The following is a 14491-nucleotide window of genomic DNA, read 5'->3' as shown; positions in this document are numbered from 1 at the left end:
GCAAAAGTGATGGGATATCATTTCCAAGATTAGGTTTTAAGTCTATGACTCCCCTCTGGCTAGCACTATGTTTTGCTACCAGGTTCTTTCACTCTATGGCTCTTCTTGCTGTCTTGCACTGGGGAAGCAAGCTGGCATATTTTTGAGTTGCCCTAAGGAGAGGCCCATATGGTGAAGAATAGGGGTAAACAACAGCCAGTGAGTCATGGAGGCCCTCAGTCCAAAAGCCTGCAAGGAACAGACTCCTGTCAATGACCACGCATGTGAGTGAGCTTGGAGATTGATCTTTCCTCTGTTGCACACTGACGTGACTGCAGCCTGTGACAGTCCCTGAGCTGGAGGACCAGCTAAGCGACGTCCAGATTCTGGACCTATAGAAACCGAGATAATAAATGTTGTTGTTTCAAGCCACCAAGTTTTGGGGTAATTTGTTACACAGTGATGGATAACTGTTACACCTGCTTATAGAATTGGTAAGGCCTGGGATTGGGGGCACAAAGGTTGGAAAGAGAATTAGGTATTTATATTTGTGTCACCAACCTAGATAGAATCTTTATGACCGATGTCCTACCTCTACTTTTATTTATTTATTATTATTATTATTTTTTGCGGTACGCGGGCCTCTCACTGCTGTGGCCTCTCCCGTTGCGGAGCACAGGCTCCGGACGCGCAGGCTCAGCGGCCATGGCTCACGGGCCCAGCCGCTCCGTGGCATGTGGGATCCTCCTGGACCGGGGCACGAACCCGTGTCCCCTGCATCGGCAGGTGGACTCTCAACCACTGCGCCACCAGGGAAGCCCTATAGGTAAGATTTTCTAGAGCAGCACTGCCCAATAAGGTAGCCACTGACCTCATGAGATTATGTAGCATTTGAAATATGGCTAGTGAGACTGAGGAATTAAATTTTTCCTTTAGTTTAATTTAAATTCATTTAAATTGAAATAATCATATGTAGCTGGTGGCTAATGTGTTAGATAGCTCAGTTCTAGAGGCTGTCATCCTTATGTTATTATTTTGTTAATTTATTTTTGGCTAATATTTATACAACATTTTCTATATGCCAGGCACAATATGTAGAATGTTATGTGTAGTCATCCAATTTTCACAAAACCTGATGAAGTCGATTCTATTATTTACATTTTCCAGAGCAGAAAGTTGAATTTTAGAGAGATGAAGTGGTCTGCCTCAAATCATCATACAGGCAGGAGACAGGATTCCAAACAAAGTTTATCTGGCTCCAGTCCCATGTTTCCTGTACGGAAGAATGAGGCTAAACCGGCAGAGATGGAGGGTGAAACAAAATAGACGCAAGACAATTTAAAATATAACTCTTGTTATAATCGGTTATTTCATTTTATTGCTTATTATAAACACTTTGGACATAGCAAATACATTAGTTTTTAAATAACCATAATTCAAAGCTTTCATATCATATACTATTTCCCCCCAAGATGTGTCATCTATGAAAATAATCAGTGAACTCCAAAAGTCTATACTGATATCGTGCACGTTTACGCGATCGTGATACTAAATACAAATAGTAAAAAGACTCGTCTGTTGTAGGTGTGTGGGTTTGTGATATGCTTTAAGGGAGGCCATAAAAAAACTCAAAGAAGAGAGATGGTGTGGATTGTAATAGCTCCTATGTGGGTCATGATTGCAGAACATAGAAGGTATGCACAGTAAACATTTATTGACAGTGAAGATGATGAGAATTCAATTTCTGCTGGACTCTTCCTCTCCATTTTTACTTATGTGCATTGGGAAACATCATTCTGAGTGTCACAGAGGCTCTGGCACTTTGAGTTGTGTAGCTACAGTGTAATTGGGTCTGATTGCACTTGCAGAAGGGAGATAAATTAAAGCATATGCACTGTTAAAATTGTGCTAAAATCTCAGTTACTTGGATGGACTAGAATGCTTGAATGCTTTCTGGCTTCATAAGCAAGAAAATCACCAGTGGCTAAAAATCAAGCAAGTCATTCCAAACAAATCTAGCTTCTAGATTTCACTGGCAGTTAGACTGTATTTCAGTCAGATCAATGTATTTGAAAGTAAAATATGCTACTTATATGAGCTACTGAGTTTCCCAACTACAACTACTGAGTTCCTGAACTATAACTTTTACTTTAAGACATTTCTTTTGGTTGTTTTGTCCAGCAAAATCCTTAGCATCATTTTGGGATTTCACTGAATTGTGCTAATGATGTTGGATTAAACATTTTAGGTTTAATTGAAAAGTGACAAACAAATATAATCATCTATTCCCAATAGTTTCTCAATGTACAATTTTAAATACATGAAAGGACCCTCATAAAAATAGAAATGTTAATTAAGGTCACTGGCAGCAAAGTATGGCATATTAAAATTATTTATTAAAAACTTTTACACCTAAAGGTAGGCACTTCATAAAATATGGATTTTGGCAAAAGGCAACAGTTTGATGTCAATATCTTACTTTTCCATTAACTGTATAACTTTTTCAAGAGAATAGATTATTAAAATATTACAAGAAAAACAGAAATTTGTCTAAGCTGCATGTGAGTGGAGTTACACAGAACAGAATCCAAACTTCATTTTTCCCTCTTCTTTTTGTAAACTTTTGTATATCTTCCTGGTCGGGTTCTGAAATTGCACTCCCTGATGTAAAATCCCATGGGATTCTGGCTTCTCATCTTTTAATCTGAAATGAAGTATTTGTTGCTTGTGGAACTTGGTAAATTTTTTTTCACAGTTGGAATAACCTTTATCATAATACACTAAATAAAAACAGATGATTTTTAGGTGGCAGTATCTAGCATTGAAGAGTTCTTGGCTTCAAGCAGCTGTTAAGTTCTTTTGATTGTTTTAAGTCTCAAATTAGATAGATTCAACTATCTCTGTTATTTTCATTCTTGATGGCATAGAAATTCACCTCACATCTACCTAAAACATGAGCAGAGCTTTGGGGGCCCGTTGAACCCATCTACCATTTAATTTAGCTCTCCCTTCTCGAGCGTGTCTCTACCAGGTAGTCAGCCAGGTTCTGTTTGGAGTCTTGGTGATAGGGAGCTTCACAAAGCAATCTAGTCAATATGAAAGCTTCAGCAGCCCTTTCTTATACTAAAGCCAAAGTTCTCTTCCTGTAACTTCCATCTAGTGTTTCCAACAATATAAGGCACAGAGTAGGCTTTCAGGCACTCGATCTGCATTTGTTGATGAACAAAAAGACTGAACAATTCTAGTTCTGACTTTTAAAGCTACAGAGTATAGTTGTTTCCTTATGTAGTCCAGGTTATCCTCTTGTCTTACATAAATCTTCTCCTTTTCAGGATCAATATTGCAATTTCCTTCATTTGTTCCTTAAGCAACATGAATTTCCGATGTTTTGTCTATCCATTACTCTTCTCTGAGTGTGCTTATGTCGATCAGTAGAACTCTTCAAATGTGGTCCCATTGAACCCAACATAATACCCCATATGGGATCAGCTCTGAGTAGGGTAGAAACCCTGAATCTCTTCTCTTAGCCTGGACATTCCACTTGACATATTGTCTAACCCAAAAAGGTTTTCCTTAGGGCAATCCTTTCCTGTCTGTTTCTGAGTAGAGACATTTTATCCCGGGCAAGATCTCTGATTGGCACATATTCTGTTCTGGGGGAAGGATTACTTCCTTGAATTTCCAGGATATGGAGGGGGTGGAGAACGCTGTGCTGGGGTCGGGGAGTACGGAGGGGGCAAGTCTGCACAGTGTTCCATCTCATGGTCGTAACTGTAGGGGGGTGGTGCCACTGGAAAAGAAAAGGAGAAGGGCATCAGGCATTTAGCAATAATTGAGTGTCCACTATATTTGAGACACTAGGCTGGGTACTTTGGGGGAGGACATAAGTTTTGCTTTCAATAATCATAGTTTTATCAGGCTGGCGACACACATGTATGGAAGGGCAAGTGCTATAAAAAGTGGTGCCGTTGGCCAAAGTATTTAGAATTGGTGGCTTAGGGCAAGTTTCTTGGAAAGATGATATAGAAGGGGCAGATAGAGAAGGGGCTAAAGGATGATTCAATTTGAGCAAAAGCACCAAAGCAAGAGAGAACTTTTGTTCAAAGCAAAAGATACATGGAGGAGAGAAGCGGGAAAAGATGTTGAGGAATCTGATTGTATCACCATCATGGTGGGCTTTTACAAAATTCTAATTTAAATGGATAACTAATAAGAACCTGCTGTATAAAATAAATAAAATAAAATTCAAAAAATATTCTAATTTATTTTTTTTTTTAATTTCATACAATTTTATGGACTTCCCTAGCAGTCCAGTGGTTAAGACTCTGTGCTTCCAATGCAGGGGGCATGGGTTCCACCCCTGGTCAGGGAACTAAGATCCTTCATGCTGTGTGGCACAACGAAAAAAATGTTTTTTCATATAATTTTTAAAGGTTACACTCCATTTACACTTATTACAAAATATTGGCTATATTCCCATGTTATATAAAATAGGGGTCGGGGGAGTGGGGGGTACAGACTATTGGGTGTAAGATAGGCTACATGGACATTGCACTTTGAATATTACATAAGGAGTGTGTGATATGCAGGCATCAGAGATTTTTTGAATATGCTAGTGAATATGCTTTAGGAAGGTGACTTTTTCGTCAGTATGTATTCAGGTGGAACAAAGAACAGGTGAGATGATGTAGTAGCATATGTGAGGGATGATAAAGGACTCATGGAAGTTGGGGGTGGGGATTATAGGAGCCCTTGAGCAGCTGAGTGCTTAAGTGATGACTGAGTAGGTGGAAAAGGGGTCGAGGGTAAGAAGGTGTCGAGGTACTGGGTACCTGGTACTGGGCTCCTGTAACTTGGAGGGTCATGGAGCCATTACAGAAATAAGAAAAAAAAAAAAAAAAAAAGGAGGACAAACAGGTTTAGAAATGGGGATGGAGAATTTAGTTTTCTAAATCTTATTAGAAAAAGTGTCTTTAATTTTTTATTGTACTATTATATGACAGTGTGTTTTAAAATCACATTTAATACATTTGTTATGACTGTATATAGACATCTATTTTGTAGTGCTCTCCACCCCGTTTCCAGGGTTGGAAGAGAGGTATTCCTTGAGCACTCCATGTCTTTAAGAACCAAATCACTCTGACAACATCTGAGCAACCTCTCAGCAGCCCCTCTGATGATTTTCCAGTAATTGATTTATCATCAAGATTGTGATTCTAGTTGGAAATTGACATGTCTTAATTGCTTACTGTGAATGTAACCTAAACCACAAGACTAGTGTTATAATAATGCAAATAAGCAGCCAGGCTTTTACTTCTAGAATGGAAGAAAAGAACAAGCAACATTTCAACAAACTTATTTCTAAAACGTCTTCTAAATTGTACTCTTACAATAAGATTATGACGGTATTCTGATCAATATGCATGTATAAACATAGGGCTTCACCCTATATGCAAACACAAAGTTTCTTCTGAATCTCTTTATTTAAAAAAATTTTTTTTAATTAATTTGTATTGGAGTATAGTTGATTTACAGTGCTGTGTTGGTTTCTGCTGTACAGCAAAGTGAATCAGTTATACATATACCCACTCTTTTTTAGATTTTTTCCCATCTGTATCTCGTTAACTTGGCTCTCTCTATCAGGAGCTTGATGATTTAAACCATTTACTGATCTGCCTGTACTTAGGGATGTGAAGAAGCAGAATTGAGGCACCTGACACAAGAGAAAGATGGAGACACAGAACTGGGTGGGATGTCCTCTGAGGGATGCTCTGGTGAGCAAAGGCTTTGCAAGTCTCTCGTGGGCTGAGCAGGCCAAGGGCTCAGAGCAGAGGACACAGATCTGTGGAGAAGGCAGCTTCTCCACGGCTGCTTTAGACCTGGGGAGGCTGGCCTATTCCAAGCTTTGTTTTCTACAACAAAATGGAATAACTCCTGCCAGAGTCTAAACACACATTCCCTCTGCATTACGCCTACTCCTTTGCTTCGTTATATCCAAGAGGACTGAGACAAAGAGATTTATAATAAACTTTATCCAAGGCAAGAAATGCAGCCTCCATGTAAAACAGGAAGTTACAGCTGGGTTCCCATTGAACTGTTTCTGATAAGCATGTGGGTTCTAAGCTGTTTTTATGATGAAGCTTTTCCTTGCCTCCCACTTGAGAAGCACACACCAGATGATTCTACAGATCGACTCTGCATCCTTCTCTGTCATGAAGCTGTGGTGTGTCTTTATGCTTCAGTAACAAAGCATTTATATTTTTCCATCTGCATATAAACTGCTGGAGACATTTCAGGGAGATTCCCTACGGATTATACAGCTGCATGTTGAGCATGAAAATCTAAGATATGAAACAGTGTTCTTTCATGCATGTAGCCTTTGTTATTTTGATAAGGTGATAATATAATGCTGAAGAGTGGTATTTGGAGGACTATATCCATCATGAAATAAACATGGCACATCTTTTATAGTACCAGCTGCGGGAAGACATTTCAAAATAATAATGGTGTAACTGTGGACTGTGCTATCTTTCTTTCTTACAGATAAAAATGTTTCACTAGGAAGTAAACTTTTCAGAGTATCAATTTTAGAATTCTTGATTAACCCTAAGAGGTTTTGTTCTCTCTTAAAAGTCAAGTCATCTTTAAAAGATACATGGATGCAGCTGGAGATATGGTGCTTTTGAAATTCTAACCAATAATTCTATCAATAATTCTAATAATAACCAATAATTCTAATCCTCTGACTTAAGTAGGGCAAATATGTCATTTATCATGTATGTCAATGTAGTTGTGTAGAATTTTGCAAAATTTAGGGATTCTATGAAATTCATAGGAGGAAGTTAATGTTTTTTTACCCACTCAGGATAACATCTCTAAAACAAATATAAAGGGAAGGTGCATGGTGTTATAAAAATTGTACAACATTATTTTAGAAAATGTGGAAACAGAGGAAAATCATCCATAATTCTGTCACCACAGTTTAACAAACAATATCTTTATATACTCCCTTCTAGTCACTTGTGTTTTTATATCCTTGTAGTTACATAAAATAGTCTATGCTTTTTCACTCTGTATTGTAACAATCTTCTTCATTCTGCTACATATTCTTCATGAACACTATTGTTAACAGCTGTACATTATTCCACTCACCATTCACTTATTTTGAGATTAGCAATTTTTTATTATTATAAATAGTGGAGTGACAAATGTCTTTCTACATATAGACTTTTTATTACTTTGATTTAGTTTTTTAGAATAAAATTCCAGGAATCAACTAGCTGGCTATCATTTAATATTTTGGTAATTTAATAGTGAAAAAATTTCACTATTAAAATATCCCTTAATTTTACATTTCTTTGACAGTTTTACGTCTTGTTTATTATTTGTAATTCACATTGTGTGATTTTTTTGTTTGTTGTGAGCTGATAATTTACAAACTGGGATCTTAATTAGAATTAAGATACAATTAAGATAACAAGATATAAATATGTATACAAAGTTATTTATCTTTTCTATACCTTTCTAAAAATAACTTTGTCAAAATGATTAGCTATGGTATTTTTACCTTATTGACATCCCGAAGTTTAAAACTTGTATCTAAGAAAATATATGTGGGCTTTTCATCCTTTTTATCTCTTCTGTATTGTTTCCAAGTTTAAACATTTGTCTTTCAGATATGTGGTTCATAACCAATCTATTTTTGAGTTTTTCCATGTAAATTTATATATTTGGTGCTTCCTTACATCTGTTATTTTACATCAGAGTTTATTTTTTCTAAGTTTTGAATTTTGATTAAGCCAAAGTATTGAAGCGTTGCCTCTTAATCCTCACTTTTCGCATTGTTTTGTTATCTCTCCTTTAGAGTTTGTGAAATTTTAATCACTTGTTCTGTTCCAATTACCAAGGCATATCTTTTGTTTTTTACCAGAAACAGCTGATTTTAATTATTATTGAGTTTCAATGATTTTACTATCTGATAGAACAGGTGAAATTCATGACTTATTTTTTAACACTTTTTAAATTTATTTTTTCAGTTGAGATACAACTGACATAACATTGTGTAAGTTCAAGGGGTACAATGTATTGATTTGATACATTTATATATTGCAATATGATTACCACCTGTTAAATTAATTAAACAAGGAGGTTATTAGACTGAGCTGGCTCTAATGCCATGGTGTCTATGTAAGCAAACCAAAATCTAAGCTGCAAGTGCCTCAAAGTTATGAAATCAAAACGCTAAGGACAACCAATCACAAACAGCCAACTAGGCTTTAAGTTAAAGGAAATCAAATAATTTCCTTTTGTTGCTTCCATGCTTCCTCTGTATAGGGCAGGGCCCCCCTAACCACTTTGGGTTTGGTGCTGCCCCATTTTTGCTCAAATAAACTCTTCAAGATTTTAATATGCCTCAGTTTATCTTTTAACACATCTTAGCATTAGCTGACACTTCTATCACTCATGACTTATTTTAAAAGACAACTTCTACGAATGACCCGATTTCATTTCTTTTTATGGCTGGGTAATATTCCATTGTATATATGTACCAGTCTTCTTTATCCATTCATCTGTCAATGGACATTTAGGTTGATTCCATGTCCTGGCTATTGTAAATAGTGCTGCAGTGAACATTGGGGTGCATGACTCTTTTGGAATTATGGTTTTCTCAGGGTATATGCCCAGTAGTGGGATTGCTGGGTCATATGATAGTTCTATTTTTAGTTATTTTAAGGAACCTGATGTGGATGAAACTAGAGTCTATCATACAGAGTGAAGTTAAGTCAGAAAGAGAAAAACAAATATACACTAACGCATATATGTGGAATCTAGAAAAATGGTACAGATGAACCTATTTGCAGGGCAGGAATAGAGACATAGACGTAGAGAACGGACATGTGGACACGGGGAGGAAGGGGAGGGTGGGATGAATTGGGAGATTAGGTTTGACATAAATACACTGCCATGTGTAAAATAGATAGCTAGTGGGAACCTGCTGTATAGCACAGGGAGCTCAGCTCGGTGCTCCGTGATGACCTAGATGGGGGAGACGGAGGGTGGAGGAGGGAGGTCCAAGAGGGAGGGGATGTGTGTATGCGTATGGCTGATTCAGTTCACTGTGCAGCAGAAACTAACACAGCATTGTAAAGCAATTATACTCCAGAAAAAAAAAAAAAAGGACAACTTCTAACATTATTACTAGGAGCAAACCTTCTCGTCACCCTCCCCCAAACCCCACTACTCACAATTCACCTGAACCCCACTCAGAGCAGAGGCCCACAGAGCTCCTGGCAGGTCCTCCACTGCCTGCCCCTCACCACACAGCACAGCCCTGCCCGTCTCTTCCTCTACAATGGCCCGAGATGCACCTCCGGAAAGGGTGACATCATTAGAACCTAGCGTCCCCCTTCCTCTCAGATAACATCAGGACACGTCCTGTCACGTTTACATCCCTCTGTTAGCATGAGAAGGACAAGCTCCTAGAGCACCCTTCAGTGTAGATCTTTAGCTCTGGAAGGCTTTACATATCTAATCTAATTAATTTTCCCAACTTTCCCCACCCCCTTCACAGTGCTCAGTGGAACACAGTCTGTCATCAGAAAAGCCCTTTGTACCCTCACCCTCTTTTCATCCCTTTACATGTTACCCCAGCTCGGAATATAAGGAAGTTCTCCTCCAATTGTGTCTGTTTTCACAGAGAAGTAATGTCGGCTGAGAAATTATCTGCTGAGAGAGAGAAAGGCTGAGGGTTTTTTTCGAGCTTTGAGAAGAGAGAAGAATACATGAGACAGTTATCTCAGGGAGTGAAAGGGAACATTTGCTTCACCTTTCTAATTTAATTAAAATCTGGTTTTCCATGAGAGGACAGCTTCCTCTGCAGCACTATTAAATCAGAGCTATCCTTTTTCTCCCACATCCTACATTTTATGGGACCAGGAGGTATGCAGGGTGTTCCCTGTGATTCAGCCATTTTTAAACAACTTATTTCCCTCTTTAAAAACCTGAGCTTGAAGTCTGTAAGTCTGTTTCTGTTTTGTAAATAAGTTTATTTGTACCATTTCTTTTTAGATTCCACATATCAGCGATATCATGTGATATTTCTCTTTCTCTGACTTACTTCAATCAGTATGACAATCTCAAGGTCCATCCAAAAGAACTTATGGTTACCGGGGGGAAGGGTGGGGGGAAGGGATAGACAGGAGTTTGGGATTGACATGCACACACTGCTATATTTAAAATAGATAACCAACAAGGACCTACTGTACAGCACAGGGAACTCTGCTCAGTATTCTGTAACAACCTAAATGGGAAAAGAATTTGAAAAAGAATAGATACATGTATATGTATAACTGAATCACTTTGCTGTACACCTGAAACTAACATATTGTTAATCAACTATATTCCAATATAAAATTAAAAGTTAAAAAACAAAAACCTGAGCTTTTTTGTAGCACATGCCATGAGATTCTGCTACTTTCTGCTCCTCCTTGTTATCCATAGCTGTGGTTCTCTCTACCCCAAAATCTCACTTATTGAAGTGCAGTACGCGGGCCTCTCACTGTTGTGGCCTCTCCCGTTGCGGAGCACAGGCTCCGGACGCGCAGGCTCAGCGGCCATGGCTCACGGGCCCAGCTGCTCCGCAGCATGTAGGGAACTTCCCGGACCGGAGCACGAACCCGTGTCCCCTGCATCGGCAGGCGGACTCTCAACCACTGCGCCACCAGGGAAGCCCTCACTTATTGAAGTTTTAGTATCAAGCCCATTACTCTTCTCTGCATCACGGCTTCTGTTATCATTCTAGGTGATTTCAACATCCACATGCTGAAATAAATTTCTAGCTCCAGGATGGAGCCACTCCTGCCTGGGTTGCCACATCAGCAAACTGGAGCTTAGGTAACTTTCACGTCATTGAAAAGCTCCGCTTGATGAGAAACTCAGTATATCCAGTCAACTAATCCCCAAACGCCAAGCCAACTCTGGGCTCTATACTTAACTTCCTGGTTCCTTCTCACCCCAAACAAGGCTGCCTCTGTGGCCCCAGCCAATCAGATAGTTTCTATTTTTCTCTTCTTCGTTCTTTATTCTTCACCTTATAAAAGCTTCCTGCCTTCTGTCCATTTTACTGTTCTCCCCATGAAGACCTTTTGATTCATGAAGTTTGCATCACCTAAATTGTCTTCTTTAATCCGTTTTTAACACATGTAACCCTGCCTCTCAGTCCTTTGAGCCTTTTGCCTTCAAAAATCTTTTTCTCACCCTTACTGTAACCAATTATGGTACCATTTTGTAAATATGACCACCCACTTATCTTTCTAAAATATACATCCCAATACATCTTGGACCTCACCTGGATTTCTGATTTACTGATGGCATTAAAAAAATTAATTTAAACTGATGTCACCTCTTTCCTGTCATGTCTTTCTTCATTCAGCTTAGATTTATTGTCCATCACAAAAATTATTCCTGTGCATCTATCAACAACTTTCTCATCTCTTTCTCTCCCCATTGCTTCACAAAGCTCCAGTCCAGCATTTTGGCTACCCCAGATCTGTATCTAGGAGCTTAATATGCTTAGAGCAAAATGCACAGCCATGCTGACTCATTTCACTTCAAATGCATGACCATATTCTTAAGTGTGGAAGCCCTTGGCATTGCTTGGAAATTGCGCATTAGGCATTTCACCACCCCTCCATTCTCTGAGATTACTGTTTCATGCTTTTTTCTTTCTCCTTAGCTACAAACACTTCCTCAAGCCACTTGCAGCCTAAGACTTGCTTCTTATTTCACTAAGAAAATAGATACAATCAGAAGAGACCATCCTCATATCACCAAATCCTTCGAGTGCATGAGTCTTTTCATGTTCAATGTGGTTGCCCTCAATTGTGAATTCAATTATGCAAATGGAGATTGGATTCCTTTTTTTAAAAAATAAATAAATAAATTTATTTATTTGTTTACTTTTGGCTGTGTTGGGTCTTCATTGCTGCACGCGGGCTTTCTCTAGTTGTGGTGAGCGGGGGCTACTCTTTGTTGTGGTGTGCAGGCTTCTCATTGCAGTGGCTTCTCTTGTTGCAGAGCACGGGCTCTAGGTGCGCGGGCTTCAGTAGTTGTGGCTTGTGGGCTGTAGAGCACAGGCTCAGTATTTGTGGTGCAAGGGCTTAATTTCTCCGTGCATGTGGGGTCTTCCTGGCCCAGGGCTTGAACCTGTGTCCCCTGCATTGGCAGGGGGATTCTTAACTACTGTGCCACCAGGGAAGCCCCTTGGTTTCTTAATGAAATATTTCCAAGAGATTTTAAAGAATACAAGCCAGCTATTTTATAGAATGTTCCTCAGCTTGGGTTTGTCAGATAATTTCTCATGTTAAGATTCAGGCTATGAGCTTCCAGCCAGAACCCTACACACGTGAAATTGTATGATCTTCAAAGTAACACCCAAAGGTGCAAGATGTACATCTGTCCCTCTTTGTTGATATTAATTTTTACTTCCTTGTCAAGATGTTGTCTGGTTTCTCCACCGTGTAGTTACTATTATTCTCCTTGTAACTAATGAGAAATCTGGAGGTAGACAGGTTGAGAGTATGCAAATATCCTGTTCCTCAGCAATGTGTCCCCCAAATTGAGCATCAATTGATGAATCCTGTTCTAAATTTTTCTTATGATGGTTTTAAATGATGATTCTTTTACAGTTCCACAACTTCTTTCTACATGCATCTTTTGGCATTTTTCTGTTATCAAGAAACTCAGATCCTTCTTCACTGTTTATCCACCTGTCTATCTATCTAAATTCATCACTATCATCATCTATCTGTCTATTTGCCTGTCTATGTTGTCTATCAATCATCTATCAATCAATCAATCTGTCATCTATGTACCTACATACCTACCATTAGGGACTCAGTAATGTGCTTCATGGCATTTGATTTTTATATCATTGCCAGGCCTTTTCTTCTGTTCTTTCTGCGTTATTTTCCTTCAGATGTGTGTCATCCAAACCCATTTTTAAAAAAGAGTTAATATAATCACTGTCTTTTGTTTATACTGAAGTTCTGGAAAGTAGGGGAAATGTAAGACTTGACAAATAATTCTTGTTTTCACACTGATGGTTTTAAAAATAGTTGTCATTAAACAGGACACAGTTCATGCCACCCAACATGGCAGGAGTAAAAAACTATTTCAGATGGTCACTGTCCAACAATAGGTTGGGTGTGGCATATTACCTGTTCTTGGTAATCTACTCCCAGTGCAGAGTCATGTTTGCTGTAGGGTTCCCCACTGAGTGCTTTCACCAAGGGATGAGATAACCTTGACTAAATTATTTTCTACCCATTTATGTGGCCTTCAGACTGTAGGACTATTCAATAACTTGAGTGATTATTCAATTAGCACAGGGTTAATTAATTAATGTGGGTAAAATTATTTTTTATTTCCATAGATGAAAGATTTTGAAAAGCAGTCAGTGCTACTCTGTGTTATTTCCTGATCCTTTAAGTAAAAGCTTAATTAGGGACTTTGAGAAGGAAATGAGAAATAATCAAGCAAATCATGTTTTCGACGGCCTAGTCTTTTGCAGTGAAAATGTTTCCATCATAAGGTTTATGATGTTTTTTGCATTATTCAGTTCCCAGAACAATGCATTTACTGAAAATGCAACATGGTGCTGTGATCTGCCAGTATAAATAACGCTACTAGGGCTTCCCTGGTGGCGCAGTGGTTGAGAGTCCGCCTGCCGATGCAGGGGACGCAGGTTCGTGCCCCGGTCCAGGAAGATCCCACATGCCGTGGAGCAGCTGGGCCCGTGAGCCATGGCCGCTGAGCCTGCACGTCCGGAGCCTGTGCTCCGCAACGGGAGAGGCCACAACAGTGAGAGGCCCGCGTACCACAGAATAATAATAATAATAGTGATGCTACTAAAATAAAGTTTTTGAAAACCTGTTTACATGCATGAAATAGAAACCTCAGACCCCAGAAAACACATTAAAATATTTTGCATTTTCTAGTCTAGTTTTATAAAAAATATTTTAAAAATTAATTTTAACTACACTTTTTGATCAAGAAAAGTGAATCTGGAGCGTTATGTACAGATTGCTTCTCCTCATCTTCTCTCCAATTAATGTCTCTGTCAGACGCTCCTCTTCTGCTCTTGAGTTACGGATTGGCCAGGTGAAAATAGGGAGATCTGAAGAATAAAAAATAACTCCCCCTATTTTTTCCTTATACCATAGTTTTAACATTGTTATACTAACCCTAATGGTATTCTTAGTAAGTTGGAAAGATTCAAAATAGTGAATTGCTTTTGTAGTGAGTAAAAGCTATACATTCCAGGGTGGAATTGAAGGTAAATTGTAGACATTGATATAATTAAATCAGGTTTTGTCATGATATTCATTCGTTCAGCCATGTCTGCTGAGTGCCCGTTACATGCCATTTCCAGTCTTGTATGCTTAGGATTGAGTGGTGAATAAAATTGACAACAATCCCTGCCTCATGGAGCTAATGTTCCAGAAAGTGGGGA

At 38.7% G+C, this 14491-nt stretch overlaps 1 protein-coding gene across 1 annotated transcript in view; it reads right to left on the bottom strand.

Moving 5' to 3' along the window:
* Positions 1-303: 303 nt before the first annotated feature.
* CYYR1 (cysteine and tyrosine rich 1) overlaps positions 304-14491 on the bottom strand; it is a 106877-nt gene continuing 92689 nt past the window's right edge. Inside the window, exon 4 of the mRNA XM_022573134.2 lies at positions 304-3769. Within this exon, the coding sequence (XP_022428842.2) occupies positions 3645-3769 (125 nt within the window). The 3' untranslated portion in view covers positions 304-3644. The remainder of the gene's footprint in view (positions 3770-14491) is intronic.

This window comes from Delphinapterus leucas, chromosome 4, assembly GCF_059928025.1.
Source record: "Delphinapterus leucas isolate spDelLeu-1000000601 "Yukka" chromosome 4, BTC_Dleu_Yukka2, whole genome shotgun sequence".
Taxonomy (NCBI): domain Eukaryota; kingdom Metazoa; phylum Chordata; class Mammalia; order Artiodactyla; family Monodontidae; genus Delphinapterus; species Delphinapterus leucas.
This window is presented reverse-complemented; position numbering and strand designations above follow the sequence as displayed.